This window comes from Pteronotus mesoamericanus, unplaced genomic scaffold (genome assembly GCF_021234165.1).
Source record: "Pteronotus mesoamericanus isolate MK-2021 breed Mesoamerican mustached bat unplaced genomic scaffold, CSHL_Meso_final contig_65, whole genome shotgun sequence".
NCBI classification, from domain to species: domain Eukaryota; kingdom Metazoa; phylum Chordata; class Mammalia; order Chiroptera; family Mormoopidae; genus Pteronotus; species Pteronotus mesoamericanus.
The window spans coordinates 11,359,087-11,374,982 of record NW_026555228.1 but is presented as its reverse complement, the minus strand read 5'-3'; the positions used below and the strand labels follow the sequence as shown (position 1 = coordinate 11,374,982).

The window sequence follows — 15,896 nt, the reverse complement described above, 5'->3', positions numbered from 1 at the left end:
CGGGAAGGGTGAAGGCCCAAGTTTCATCTCCCTTCCTCGTGCTCTCCTCCCAGGGATCGGGGTATAGTCCTGTCTTGGAGAATGAACCTCAGTGCTCTGACCTTGACCATCAGCTCCAGACATCAAATCCCCAGTCGGAACATCTGCGGGAACCTGTCTCCCGCCCCACTGCTCACCCCAGTCCTCTAAGGAACCCAGCCCTGCCTTGTGATCTGGTGCTGCCATTTCCTCACTGATAGATCTGATGGGCACAGATTAAGATTAGCTGTAGCAACCCAAGTTTAGTAGCCCAACAAGTTGAGGGATTGTTGTTGAATAAAAACTTAGGACACCAAGTACCCTGGCAAAAGGGCAGAAAAACATGCTTCAGTTATAGTCCCACTCATTCGCTTTAAGGGGCTAAAATACTGTAACCTCCTTAACAAAGCGGATTCCATTAGAGGCTGCCATCAGGAAATAAGCATTCCAGAAAAACTCTCGACTCGCTCCACCAAAGACCTTGACTTGTGCCTTGAGGTCTTTCTCAACTTCAAAAACTTCCACTAAGGCAACTTAGGGCGAACGATGTGCGGACTTTCTTTCGGCGACCCAATCCCGAGTCTCTGCCATGCTGGACGCCACCCCTTCGGCAGGGTCATCAGATGGCACCAGCCTGCCGGGCTATGGGCCAGAGCTGCACTGGTCTAATCTGCAAATTTAGGGGGTCAGAAGAGGCAATTTGTGGCCTCGTTCCTTTCCGCCCTCTCTCTCACACATTCCAGCAACTTATGAAATTAGGAGATGAATTTCTATTCTTGCCAAGCTTTTTTTTTTTTTAATGATACATGCCAGAAATTCTACCATCAAGCCCCTCCCTCCATTTCTTTGTCTCCTAGGTCTGTCTCCCACAACAGCTCAAGCTATTGAAGCTCCAAGGGGTGGTTAATGACCCCATCACCGCACCATGCCCAAGAGGTGAGGCCCAAAGACCAGCCTCCTCTCCTGCCAGCTCAGCTCCTACTCCCCAGACCCTAGCGTTTCCAGAGCCCTGTGCCCCCTCCTACCTGATTCTCCACTCCCTCAGGTCTGCCTCCCCCACCCTTTAGGTCCTGGTCAGAGGGCCCATCTGTGTGCAGGGCCCACACTGCTCCGTCTTACCCCTGTGGGCGGCTCACTGCAAGAGGAAGCACAGACACAGGCATCCTTTCCTCAAAGCCAGAGGCTGATGTCAGAGCACCTAAGAGCTAGGGTTGGGCTCTGCAGTTTCCCTTCCCACATTAACTAGCGTTCTGGTTTTCTCGATAGACCTCTAAATATAAAAGAGGAAGACAGGTAAACTGGGACTGCAACAAGGTTTGAAGTCATTCAAGTATCTGCTTTAAAAATCTGCTCAGAAGTCCTAACATTCCCAGTAGGGTGAGGGTTACGTGACCACTGCACTGGTCAAAACTCAGAACTGTACACTAACAAGTGCTCCATGTAAATTATATCAAGTTAAAACAGGTCTGTTCCAGGGCTCCCATCACCAGTGGCTTAGCCACCCTGAGACTCACAAAAGAGCACAGCGTTGCTCACATACTCCCTCTCACCCCAGCAGCTTGCTCAGAACTGCCTAAGGCTTCGAGAACATCTTTTGGATTCACTCAGGATATGCTAGGTGTAACCAAAAACATGAATGTTGCTAGGCAGCAAGGCCAGATCATTGAAATCAAGTGATATACAGCACAGTCTACATATTCCATAAAGAGCTTAACCCTTAAACTTAAAATGGCATTAAGATTGTTTTCATTGTTAAATATTAACCTAGGGTCTAGGCATCAGGAGATGTCTTACACATTGGAAGGCCTAGTGAATTCCCAAGGATTAAAGTGAAGGTCAAGCGGGTGGTTTCCTCAGGCCTGCCTTCCTTCAGCAGCTTGGTCTTGGATTCCCTCGTGCGGTTGTTTAAGTAACAGCAGCAAGATGATTGGTCTCATACAAAACCCAAGCCAACCGGAATGTTCAGAGCAGCATGATTCACAATTATCAAAATGTGCAAAATCCTAATAGCCCAAAAGTTACAAATGGATTAGAAAAAACATGGCATATCCATGCCATGACCAATTATTATTCAGCCACAGAAGAAACGCAGAACTGACGCACGCCACAGCATGGAGGGCCCTTGAAGATATGATGCTAAGTGAAAAGAAGTGAAGCCGGTCATGCAGGACCACATATTGTATAATTCTGTTTTATGACACAGCCACAAAAGACAAGTCCCTAAACACAAAAAGCCCATCAGTGGGTGCCAGGGGCGGGGAGGAATGGGGGTGATGCCTTAAGGGGTACTAGGTTTCTGTCTGGGGGATGAAAATATTCTAAAATTGTCTTGATGGTCGCATGACTCTGAATATACAATCATTCCTTGGTAGCCAAAGGGGATTGGTTCCAGGACTGCCTCCCCAATGGATACCAAAATCTAGGAATGTTCAATCCCTTATATAAAATGGCACAGCATTTGCACATAACCTATGCATATCCTCCCATATACTTTAAATCATCTCTAGGTTACTCCCAATATCTAATATAATGTAAATGCTATGTAAATAGCTGTTATACTTTATTGCGTAGGGCAGCAATTTTCAACTGGTGTGCCAAAATAATTTTTAAAACTTTCAATACCTGACTGTTTAGACAGGGGCACTGACCTCTTTTCCCTTAGATGGTCAAACTAAAAAATGATAATAGCCAACACAACAGTAAGCCATCCAATGTGAAAGGACTCAAAATTATAACTATTTTTTGTCAGATAGGCAAAAAAATACACGTTTTTTTTATGGTGTGCCACAGAATTTTAGTAATTATTTTATGTGTGCTATGAGATGAAAAAGGTTGAAAATTACTGGTTTAGGGAATAATCCCAAGAAAAAAGTCTATTCATGTTCAGTCAGCAACAATGTAACTTTTCCCCCAATATTTTCTATCTGCAGTTGGTTGAACCTGCAGATGCAGATGCGTAGGACTGGCTGTACTCAAAATCACTGAAATGTTTACTTCAAATGGGAGAATTGTATGACGTTTGAGTCATACCTCAATAAAGCTGTCTGCCAAAACCCATACATGAGCTGCACTTTTGGATTCTCTGTTGCTCTGACGTAACCAAAGCAACAGAAATTTCCAGAAGTGGGCTTCTCTCCTGCAATCAACCATAAGCCAGGACCTAGGCACCAGGTTCAAGGGGTTCAAGGGCTGGTCTTCCTACCCATCCCCACCAGTAACCATCCATGTCCAACAGCAAGTGTCTGAGCAGTGCTGCATGCAGGCACTGTCCCCAGTGCTGGAGATGGCTTTCCTGCCACCGAGGTGCACCTGCAGCCAACCTCAGTCCCTGGGTTCAGTCACAGCAGCGATGCACAGCATGGTGACTAGAGTTAATAACACCGCGTCATATATTTGAGAGTCGCTGGGAGAGTGAATGTTAAAGTTCTCGTCACAAGAAAAACAATTGTAACTGTGTGATGATGGATCTCGAGTACACTTATCGTGGCGATCATTTTGCAATGTATACAAATAGCCTATCATGTTGTACACCTGAAGCTAATATAATGTTAAATGTCCATTATACCTCAAAAAAGAAACCTACAACAGTCAGGAGGGGCTGCAAAATACAGAAAGGGAACAATGAGAGTTTGGAGGGCCTATATTCAAAGCAGTTTCTGATGTTCACAGAGAAAAGCAACATAGCCAGGCAAAATGAACTACAGAAAGAAAAAGACCTAGTGAAATTGGATTGGGAGCCACACAACACAACACAGAAGTAACCCAGCTCTTTCCAGGCAAACGTGCACTAAGGAAAACCATATGGGACTGTTTACAGTGCCAGCCACAACGACTGCTTCTTAAAACTCACATGCCATTATACTTGGCATATTGCAAATGTGCTGCTAATTATTTCACTGCCCGGCCTTCCCTTCCCCGCTGCAGAACAGCTGAAGGGGCATTTCCTATCACCCCAACGCCTCCCAGAAAGTGGGCAGGAGCCTCGTTCTACTTTTACATTAACACCAACCCAGGTCCTCCGGGAGCCAACCTCCTTAAGGAAATTAAAGGAGGGTTTGTAAAAATATAATTTGCAACACAATCCTAATCCGTCTTTAGTGAGGAACCCAAACTAATACAATATTGTGTCCTCTTCTTCCTGCTAAACCCGTTTCCCCCACACGCCTCAACTGGCAGAGAGGGTGGCACCTCCATGGAGTTAGTTCTCAAGTGGCTCAAACTCTCTGGTCCTCACACTGTTACATAGCCCACGTGAGAGGCTAACCTCTCTAAGAATGATAAAGTAAGGCACAGAAAGAGGACATTGTGCAAAAGTCTGGCTTTCATTTGGATGGAAGGTGACACTTGGTTTTGATCATGAGATGCGAAACACCAGGTCACCTGCCCTTTCCCAGAAGGAAACATTTTAGCAACGTCAGATATCCTACGACACCATGGGCTCAAGGAACAGGGTTTCAGACACCGGGAGGGAGTAAAGTAAAGGTCAGGGCTGTGGACTAGAAAAGGGGAAGGTCACCAAAGCAGGGGACAGGGAGAAGAGGTCAGGACCATAAAGAGCCTTCTCTGCGGGCTGCACTCACCTGCACAGGAAGAAGTTAAAGGAGTGACACAAAAGCAGGCCGAGCAGCATCAGGAAAGGGACATGCCAGTGGCAAGAAGGGACTGGTAGGATTTGAGGTTGGAGGACAGGAAAAGACTTAAGGCACCTGAACCAGGAAATATAACCAGCCCTCACCTTTAGTTCAGAACTGCCATCTGCAGTCCACCAAGAGGCGTGGAAGGGTCCCAGCTGCCACCTGTCATCTCCCCCTTGCCCTCATGACACAGAGAAGTAGGATGAGAACAAGTTCCAGGCTGGCCCGAGGCCGGATGGCAATGGTTTCCTTCAGCTCAACCCCAGAGAACAAGATTTCTTTCCCAAACTGACTAGGGGGTTGCTGCTTTTCCCATCCTGGAAGCACTTAGCTAGTATCAGGAATATCCAGCTAGCTTCCCACTAACTCCAGGTGGGCAGAATCCTTTACAGGTCAGACCTAGTACCATGTGTTTCTATACACAAGTCTAGGATTTTCTGCCCAAACTTCTGTGCCAGGCTGTGAATCAAAAGTAGTTTTCCCAGCCCTGGCTGGTGTGGCTCAGTGGATTGAGCACTGGCCTGTGAACAAAGGGGTCACCGGTTCGATTCCCAGTCAGGGCACATACCTGGGTTGCGGGTCGGGTCCCCAGTTGGGGGGGCGCAAGAGGCAACCACACATGGGTGTTTCTCTCCCTCTTTCTCTCTCCCTTCCCCTCTCTCTAAAAATAAATAAATAAAATCTTTAGAGAAAAGTTTTTCCAGAGATAAAGAACTTTGGGCCTTGTGATGTGAGAAATCGCCTTTCTATCAGAGCTGTTTCTAAGGCAGCCCTAGCATCTTCCCTTCTTCTGACTTTGACGGGGCAGACTCTGCGAAGACATCTGGGTATGCCCCCTTCAGAGGACCTCCAAGGAGGTTACTCAGCACCTCAAAGGTGCTGGAAAAGTAAGCGTGACGGCACAACAGCCCAGAGATGAAAAGATGAAAGACAAAGGACACAAGTCAAAACTCCCAGACAGAGAGAGGGGCGTGTGTGATGATAGATTCCAGATGAGGAAAAGGCCATGTGCGGGGCCTGGGAATCTGTACTTGTAAATTTTTCCAGATGGCTCTGAAGCAGGCCACTGGGCTTAGTGTAAAGGCAGCGGTGGGCCAACTTGTTCTGCATAGGGCTGCAAAGGAAAGATTTCAGGCTTTGCAGGTCTCTCACAAATAGGTGTGCTTCTGTGTGTTTTACCACCCTTTAAAATGCAAAAATTATTCTTAGCTGGAGGGCCACACTAAAATAGGCCAGAAAGCAGGATTTTTGCCCCAAGGGCCTCAGTTTGCTGACTCTTGGTCTAAGGTGTTTTCAGCTCTCAATTCCTAACCAAAAGGGACAGAGACACTCAACTGTAATCTCCAATCTGAACTTCCAGAAGTGGTGTTCTTAACATTTGAGACTACAGTAATCTGAGGAACACTTCCTACATTCAAGTTAGCAACTTATTAAATGGCGGTTGGGGGGGGCACCAAGCTAATAACCTATATAACCAGGACCCCTGCTTTAAAAAAAAATACATGAAAATGACATTGGCAGCTAACAGAAACCCCACAGTACAGAATGAGAATATTTAAAGTCTCAAATCTGTGCTCCCACTTCAGGAACCTAAAAAAATAAAAGTAGTAAACCCAATGCAAGCAGAGAAAGGAAATAATAAGGATAACAGCAGAAATCAATGAAATTGGGAAAAAACTAATGAAGCAAAAGCTATTTCTTCAAGAAAAACCAAAATTGACAAACTTGAGCAAGACTGACAAAGGAAAAAAAAGAGATACAACTGCGAATATTCAGAATAAACAAGAGATATCACCACAAACACCAAAAGGATAATTAAGGAAATCCTACAAACAACTCGACCCAAATAAATTTGACAAGTTAAGAAGGAAATGGGCCAATTCCTCAAAAAAATCACAAACTACCACAATTCACCAATATGAAATACAATCTGAATGGCCCTATAACTACAATATTAAGGAAATTGAGGGTGGAAGGATTAAGCAAAAAGGACAAGAGCTGGGTGGCTGGGGGCAGGGTATAAGGGGACTAAATGCTAATGGTAATGGGAAAAACACAATAACAAATTTCAAAAATGAAAAGTAAAACAAAAAAAATCTACTCTTAGTAAATTTCAAGTTATCTAATGCAGTATTGTTAACTATCCAAAAAAAGTTGAATGTGTAATTTTTAAAACTCAAAAAAAAAAAAAGAGAGAGAGAAGAAAAGATAAAGGAAACAATCTTGGGGCCAGATGGTTTCACTGGAGAATTCTACCAAACATTTAAAGAATTAACAACAATTCTATGTAACCTCTTCCAGAAAACAGAAAGGGAGAGAACGCCTCCTAATTCATTTTTACTAAGCCATTATTACCCTAACACAAAACCAAAACTAGTCCAAAAAGAAACCTACAGACCAGACCAATATCTGTTATGAATATAAACACAAAAATCCTTAACAAATCCTTGGAGTCCTTTAGTAAAAATTCCACAATATAAATAAAAACAATGATATGTCATGACCCAGCAGGATTTATTCTAGGTATGCAATATTTTTTTTAAAAAAAATCAATGAATGTGCCATAGTAATAGGATACAGAAGAGAATCACATGATATTAATTGATGCAAGGAAAGTATTTGACATTTGACACTGATTCAAAATAAAAACACGGAAAAATTGAAATAGAAATAGAGGGGAATTTCCACAACTTGATACACAAAACTGACAGAAAACCTACAGAGAGCACTGCACTTCATGGTATTAGATGGAATGGTAATGTGCAATGTAATTCAGCACAGCAACTAAAGCGTAGTCAGCCTAGTAAGGAAGAGAGGTCAAGAACGTGCCCAAGGTCGCACAGCTAGTGGTGGCACAGCCAGAATTCGAATTCAAGCAGTCATGCTCCAAAATCTAATGGTTTTAAAATGATGACACTGTGTTGCCTTCCTTAGTTATATATGCAAAAAGAATAAGCCACTGGTCCCAAACACCAAATCATCAAGAGTCGTTACCTACTGCTGGTGATAGGATTATGGATCTGGCTTCCTCCCTTTTCTTTGCATTTCCCTATACCCTATACATAGTCTAAAATGAGCAAATAGCTTTTAAAGCAAAAAAAGAAAAATTATGTAAAAAGGCAAATGCACAAACCATTACTTGAACAGCTGGCTGCAGTTTCTTCAAGTAAATTGCCACATCTTTATTCAAAGGAAAAAACACACACACAGGAAATCCACTAACAATATAACATTCACAAAATGCTTCAAAAAAAAAAACAAAGTCCTATCATATTCTTGCACTCCATACCAAAGTGAATCAGTTGATAGTAAGCTCTTTTTTCTCTCTCCAAGCAAGACTAACCCCACTGCGGAACATCAAACACTTGGATAAATGCACCCATGACCCTCTTCCTCAAACCTCCCAAACCAATGGGGCCACATTAACCAGCTGCAGCATTATGTAGCTCAAAAATTCAGTGTTAAACTATTTCTAAAACCCATGCCATTACTGTTTCCCCCAAGCATGGGGGAAAACTTGTGCTTCCATGTAGCCTGAACTCAGAATTGAATAGCTTGGCACTGGACCTGAAACATACTCCAATAAAAAGGGCTCCATGTTGAACCAAGTGAGATACATTCTATGTTCACTTCTAGAAATTCAAAATGCCCCTTAGCCCATCAGTCTGGCTTGACCACTATGATCTGCGGTCTTTCGGAAGAGAGAATTTGGTGAAACATAACAGTATCTTAGAAATTGGTCAGGATTCTCACTGCAGAAATTCCCACTCTAGAGAAATGGAATCATGCAACACGAATCCATGGAAGTAGTATTTTAAAAATCAAAGTTTCCTTTAAGAATTCTGCTTTACTAATTCAAAGAGGTCCTTCATATAAACAGACCACCCTTCAAATTACACACCCGCCCATTTCTTCTTCCTCGTCCTTTGCCAGCAGAACTTTTCTTCTATTTCAGTACGTTAAATTCACACCTCTTTATAACTGAGCACCTTTATCCACTGGCACAATTTCAAAGTACTCAGCCCCAAGTATTGCAATTAGTGTTACGTACTCTATGTATCACTTGACACTCTTCCAAACATTTTACTGGACATCCCACCCAACAGCACAGTGTGTGGGATTTTGATATCATTAGCGCCTTGATGTGAAGAGAGAAATTAAGGTGCATGCATGTAAAACTATCTGGGGGGTCAAGTCAGCTCAGGAATCAAGAACATGCTACCTGCTGCCACTTCTTACCAGCTCCTTTTGGGTTTGTGGCTTAGCACATAAATGCATTTGATCACAAGTATGTGCTAGCTCAGTGGCTCCTTCCGGAACCCAGATGACAGTATCAGTTTAATGAAATCCAGGCGCACCGCAACTTAGGGCCCCAGTGTTGTTTTTTCTGGGGTCTGGAAAAGTGCCTAGTTGTAGGGGTTTAAAAGAGCATTTGTGCAACGGTTTACATACTTGGTTTGCAGAGTCAATTGGGGAGGTTTCCCAACTTCTCAAAAGAACTGAGCCTGTAATTAAACTACCATGAAATGGTGGTTGGAGCCGCAGCACACACCAGCAGGCTTGGGTTACAACTGCAGTGAAATGGTGGATTGAAATGCCTGGAAGATCCATGACTCCAAAAACTGAACTCAGTAATAGCTTTATTGAACACATTTTGAAATAGACAACCAACCGTAACTTTCTAACTAATCCTCACCTACCAAGTGTTATTAGTATGACTGTGGTGGTCTCAATTCCAATCACGAAGCCTTACTCAGGTATCAAATCTGACACCAGAAGCTCTAACTTTGCAAAGAGCTATGAGGGACCACAGCACTTCAGTGTCTCTTCCAAGAAGCTAGTGAAGACCTGTGAGTGCCCATTCAAATACAGTCAATTTCAATATACAATTAAGGGGATGCAAAGATTCCAAATCGTTAACTCCTCCACTGCTAAACAACCCCCTGTGAAATCCCTCCCTCCCATAAGACATATTGTCTAAGGGCTTGGCCATTGAACTGAAAAACTATTCTTCAGAAACATCACATGCAGGGCTTCAGATTACTTGAAAAAGTACATTTCTCTTGTTGGCTGGGGTGGGGATCATTCCTAATGCCTAGATTATGGAGTCAATTCTTAAACAGCTCTTATCCCCTCCATGTAAAAGAATAGAGAACTACCAAGTAAGTAGCACGAACCAATTTTACCACGCTCGACCTCTGTATGTTTCAAGAAATGGTTATAACTCTGGAAGTACACTCTAAAGAAGAATCATGGTTTATAGAAATTTTTAATGGCAAGTAAACAAAATGAATCTCAAGCAACATGCAATTATTCAGCCTGCAGTCCGATAGAGCATGATCAGTGACATTAAAAATCTATTGCAGAGTTGGGGGCAAGGAGTTTAATAAAAAATCCCAACCAAGCCAAAGAGCATGCCAAATGACTGCAGACTCCAATGCACAACTCCCCCAAGCAGTCCACAAGGCATTTTCAAACATAATTAAGGTACCAAATCATACCGAGAGGTCCCAAAACGCCTCCCCCAAAGCTGTTCAATTCTGAGTTCAGGCTACATGGAAGCACAAGGAGTGTGAGGCTGACATGTGTGTTCAGAGATGAGAACTGGGTAGAAACGGACCTTGTATATATTGATGAGGTCGATCTTATCCAGAGGGCAATAAGGACACTCAGGAGCATTTTAAAATGGGTAACAGGGGTGTCCAAATCTCAGCGTGTGGCCCAGGATGGCTATGAATGTGGCCCAACATAAAATCGTAAACTTACTTAAAACCTTTTTTTTGCTCATTAGTTTTCGTTAGTGTTTGTGTACTTAATTTGTGGTCCAAGACAACTCTTCTTTCAGTGTGGCCCAGAGACGCCAAAAGGTTGGACACCTCTGGAAGGGAAAACGACCCGTTCAGTCCCTGATGATCAAGCCTTCCCCAAAACTGAGACAAATAGAGAGACTGTGGCCAAGCACTGGAGCCAGGAAAAAAGTGAACAAGGAATTTGGGAGACTAGTGGGACTTCAAGACTTGCCAATTGGGGCTGAGGTGGGCGTGTGCCCCGAAGGCTTCTGATACAAGAATTTGTTGTTGTTGTTTTTAAATGAGGATCTTTTTATAGTAGTTCTCTATACTTAATCAACATCAGAATTACAGGGAGAAAACGGGTTAAAAAATGCGAGCTCCAGGAACTCTGTGCCGTCTATGCTGTGATTCAGTCAATCTAGAGAGTGGGGAGGATGGGCATGTTATCACGATGGCGGGCAAGAGATAATGATAATGCCAGAGCAGAAGAGGAAATCTTCTACTCATGAATGACAGAAACACTTGATGCACTTAAAACTGGACTACTGAGGTTTTAACTTACAGCTATTTAAAACACCGGAGGCTTCCACCAGAAAGCAGCTAAACAAATGCACAGGAGAGCAGGAGCCTGGTAGATGGGCTGAAAGTTCAGGAAATCAGGGAAGGTCTCCTGAAGCCACACAGGCTCAGTTGGATAGAAATTGGTGGCCATCTGCTCCTAACCAACCCCAGATCAAACCTTAGAGGAAGACACCCTCCCTCCATGCCTACTGATTCCTGCGTAATGGAGACTTCCAAAAACCACCGGAAAAATGTTGCTGCTGGTGTCTCATCCCATTTACTACAACAGCCTCATGAGAATTTACACCGGGGTTTCTCTACTCCAGCACTACTGACATCTTGGGCTGCCAATACTGTGGAGGGGTTCCGCACACTGTATATGTTTAGCAGCATCGCTCGTCTACTAGATGCTAGTAGCATGTCCCCAGTTTTGACAACCAAAAAGGCCTCCAGGTACCACCAAACGTCCCTGGGGGGTGGGTGAAGACAGGGATAGGGCGGTTGAAAAATCACTGCCTTAAACTGAGAGGCTTCGTAGTTGTTGAATTAGCAAAGGCTTTGGAATCCAATAAACACGGCTTTAAATCCCAGCTACCAAGCTCACCAATAAGGTGAAAACTTCAGTGGGCCTATTTATTCATCTTAAAATGAGGATAACAGGACCTTCCAAAAGGCCACTGTGAGGGTTACATAAAATAATGTGTAATGCAACGCCTAGCCAAGGAGGCATTTAATAAATATCAGCTTTTACATTTTCAAGGAGTTTTCTGAAGAAAAACCAGGGTCATCTGCTTACAGCTCTGGCCTTGATTGGAAACCTCCTCCTAAAAAACAGTACACAGAAACGGCAGTCCGGTTCTCTCTCCTGCTCCTAAAGGGCCTGAACCTCAAGGTCCATGGGCTCCCAATTCAGAGGGTCTGTGAAGTTGGACAGGAAAAAAATACACATCCTTACTTGTATGAATTGAAATTTAACATTTTCTTCAATTATATTTATAAAACCACACATTATCAAATATACCTGGCCATTGTCACCAATAAAATCACAGCTTTTCTAAAATCACATCACAGGTTTTATAGAGATTTTCTCCGCTCTACTTCAAAATTATGGACGTTATCAGGCCATGTTATTTACTATGTTATTAAAGCAGCACATACTACTACAGCACATATTTTTTTAATTTGAAAATTGCATGTTAAATAATTGTTTTTTTAAAAATACAGTTAAAATTCTTAGAAGAGCTCCCACAAGCTTCCCTGATGAGAGTTAAAGGCACAGGAAGTTAAGAACCCCCAGCCTAAACCTTCTGTTCTTTATCTGAGATTTTTTTATTATGAAACTAACTTATGAATTTGAGCAAGACAGTCACTTTTTTCCCCTACTACATAAAGCATAGATAAGTGGTCCAAAAGACACACATAACCACATCAGCCAGGTTTCCCCACTCAGGATTCATCCTCAATTCTAAAGGTAAATGTGTGCCTTGTTTTCCCCTGGTGGACTTGAACTAACAGCTTTCCACTATCACCAACCATAATATTGATGGGGTCCATTTAACCAGCACTTATTAAACACCTATACTGTTTTAGAACTGTTTTTCCAGGATAGAGGCCCTGGAGATGTGCCTTCAAAGATGCTCCCAGCCCAGGGGAATAAATGAACATCAAAACGATCGCGAGACCTTGCCAGGGCTAACTGGCCAGCTCGAGACTGTGCTCTAACAGGGCGAGCAGAGGCCACGGGTGCCTCACCCACCTCTGTACACCCCACAAGCTCACCACCTAGCACACAGAACTAGAAACGAACCAAGTGTCCTCCACCAGCCCAGAGATGCTTAAACTATACAAACATGAGGCATGTTTTAGCCTTGTTAACATCTCGGGCTGAGAAATCACAAAATGTTTTCTGGGCTCAAGGGTCCTCAGAGTCCAATACTTCACTTACAAGATGACCAAAGATGAGTTTTGTATTTTTTGCGAACATTAAAATTGACTGGGTTACTGCATCAACCAGCGCACTAAACAGGCACCACCAGGCCGAAATTAAAGTTGCCCTTAGTGGCCCAGTGGCTGCTATGTACTAGCTGGCTTGCATTGGTAACCAAGTTATATGGAATCATAGTAACGTAACTAAATGTTTCAGGCTTATTTCCATTAAAATCACATCATAGACCTGCAGCATTAGGAAAAACTACTGACAAATGGGAATAAGAACATGAATCCCGGCTCCACAGCCATTTGACTCACCCTTGCATGACATCTACTACTCATGTGAAGAGTGGTGCTTTTTGACTCATTATCATCAATTAAAATAAATATTTTTGGAGACCTCACAGGTGGTAGATCTCTCACCAAGTGCCCCTTAATGAAAACCAAAAGAACTGCCCTGGCTGGTGCAGCTCAGTGGATTGAGTGCCAGCCTGTGAACGGAAAGGTTGTTGATTCCCAGTGCAGGGCACAAGCCTGGGTTGTGGGCCAGGCCCCCAGTAGGGGGCGCGCGAGAGGCAACAGACTGGTTTATCTCTGGCACATCAATGCTTCTCTCCGTCTTCCTCTCTCCTTAAAAATAAATAAGTAAAATAGGAAAAAAAAAAAAGAAAAGAACCAAAAGAACTTAGAAAAGCCTAGTCTAGCCAAATCCCCTTATTTTACAAGTGTGGATACCTACTGACAAGTGAGGGTGACATGCCTCCCCTCGCATCAAATGATGGGGGGAATACAATTAAAAATTAGACTTCTCTTACTCCCAAAACACTTGTATGGACCTAACACAGATGTATGCATGCGTACACACACACCCCCCTCCTTAGTATTCTTTCTTTCTTTGTAGGATGTTCTTCGCGTTGCCATCAAAACTTTCTCACCTTTGAGATTAACCAGCTGGGAATACTCCTCGATCTTTTTTACTTTACTTTCTCTTTGCCCAACTAAATTATTTAGATGTCACTCCCACATCTTGCCAACTCTGAATCTGCCAGTTTCTCCCGCTCCCTTCCAAAGAGCACATCCATGGTTCTCTCCCCCTCCCTGGCCAGTGTCTGCCGGAAGTGTTCAAGTATTCTCCCTTTTTCTTCATACAGTTATGTGAAGGATTTCCCTCATTTTCACAACGGAAAAGGGAAGCAGCCGTCATTTCAACAGGCGTCACCTGAATTAAGCTGAAAGACTGTTTAGGCTTCAGGAGGGGACACAAACTGAGTAAAGTACCAAATTCTTCAGGCCTCATCCAGAGATTACCCTCCTTAGAGCCTAAAAACTCATGCTAGTTCAGCTGAGTACTCACGGATACTTCCTACCAGGAGCACCTCCTAGACTCACCTCTTTGCAGCTAGGTGACTTTAAGACATTATTCCTTCCTCAAGCCTTTCTCACCCTCCTGACCTCTAAATGGAGTCTGCTAGAACTCTCACCAACCACTACCAGCTTTAGCTGGCAGGGTGATTATTCAACAAAACCTTAGCTATCTCACACCCCACCACCTGCACGCCCCAATCACCATTTCATCTCCGGATTCTTCCCAGCAGTCTCCTTTCCCTCCATCCTCATCTAAGAAATGTGGGAACTAAAAAATGCTTTGTTTTCTCCAAGGCACTTCCAGACCACCCAAATACAGTAAGATTACTTAACAACCTTGTAGTGTTTTCTGGCAACTCCCTCAACATTAAAAGCCCTATGAAGTGTGCACTGTTCTTCCCCTTTTTTACCACAAGGAAGATGAAAAACAAGACCAAAGTCACACGCAGAGCCAATCATGAAGGACAGGGCGCAAACATAGCTCTTGCTCCAGTCCTCAGTCATTTTATTAAGTCTTGTGCCTTCGGAGATCCTTTAACCTTGGGGAAGAAAATGCAAAGTAAGTAATCAGGAGTTCAAAAAACGGGAAGAGAAAGTCAATGTTCCAAATGGTAACAAAAAAGGTTGATCCATCCAATTCAAGGAAAACACTGAAAAAGCAGGATGTGGACGAGATGCTCCAATGCTCCAAGTGGGATGTACGGGAAGCGCAGATTCAAGTCTACAGCTCTTATAGGTTTCAAAGCCACCAGAAAACAAGACCCGCAGTCCTCCCCCTCCCCCTCATGTTATAAGCACCCGAGAAAAGCCTGCAAAATACCCCTCCCCCCTCACACAGTTTCGACTTCCCCAGCCCTCTGTTCTGGTCGCCTCTTACGCTTCTTAGTCTCCCCGACTTGGGCAGTTCGGGCTCCCGCGTCCAGACTTCATCTCCCCCTCAAATAATAATCGTTTCCTTTTCCCGTCCCCGGTCCCTTTCCGGGGGATCCATCTCCTACGCAGTCGCCCAAGAATTTTGCAAGCGCAGCGTGGATCTTTCCCCAGCCCGAACTCCCGCGAGGGGAGTCCCCATCCCCAAGGGGGAAATTTACCGGCCCCAGAAAACAGGAAAAGGTCACGCGGGTGGCCCCGGGCCATCCACGCCTCGTTTTGCCACCGCGCCTGCACACCCGCCCCATGGGCGTCCCGCCTAGGGGGCTGCTGGGCGACCCGGACCCCGAAGGGCGGCTGGGCTGGAATGGGGAACCCGGCGCGGCCCCTGCAAGACCCCGCACTGCGGCCGGGACGGAGCCCGGCGCGAGTCGGAGCGCGGCCTCCACCCGCCCGCCGGTGCACATGGTCCCGCAGCGTGCATTGTTCGGCCCGCTGCGTGCGCCTCGCCCGGCCCCAGCCCTCCAGGCGGCGGGGGCGGCGGGGCAGGTGGCGGCCGCGTGTCCTCACCTTTGGTGCCGAGCATGAAGTCAAGCGTGCTGTGCCGTGCTGCTGCCATAGTGAGGCGAGGCCCTGGGCCATGCCTGGGGGAGGCGGCCGCGGGAAAATGGGGGACCGCGCGGCGGGTCAGCCTACGGCCGGCGGGGACTGCGCCGCGCCGGGGAGG

General features: G+C 44.8%; 1 protein-coding gene across 1 annotated transcript in view; it reads right to left on the bottom strand.

Moving 5' to 3' along the window:
- The window catches only part of SMS (spermine synthase), a 43,237-nt gene extending 27,341 nt beyond the window's left edge, over positions 1–15,896 (bottom strand). The window contains exon 1 of the mRNA XM_054581142.1: positions 15,740–15,896. Within this exon, the coding sequence (XP_054437117.1) occupies positions 15,740–15,788 (49 nt within the window). The 5' untranslated portion in view covers positions 15,789–15,896. The remainder of the gene's footprint in view (positions 1–15,739) is intronic.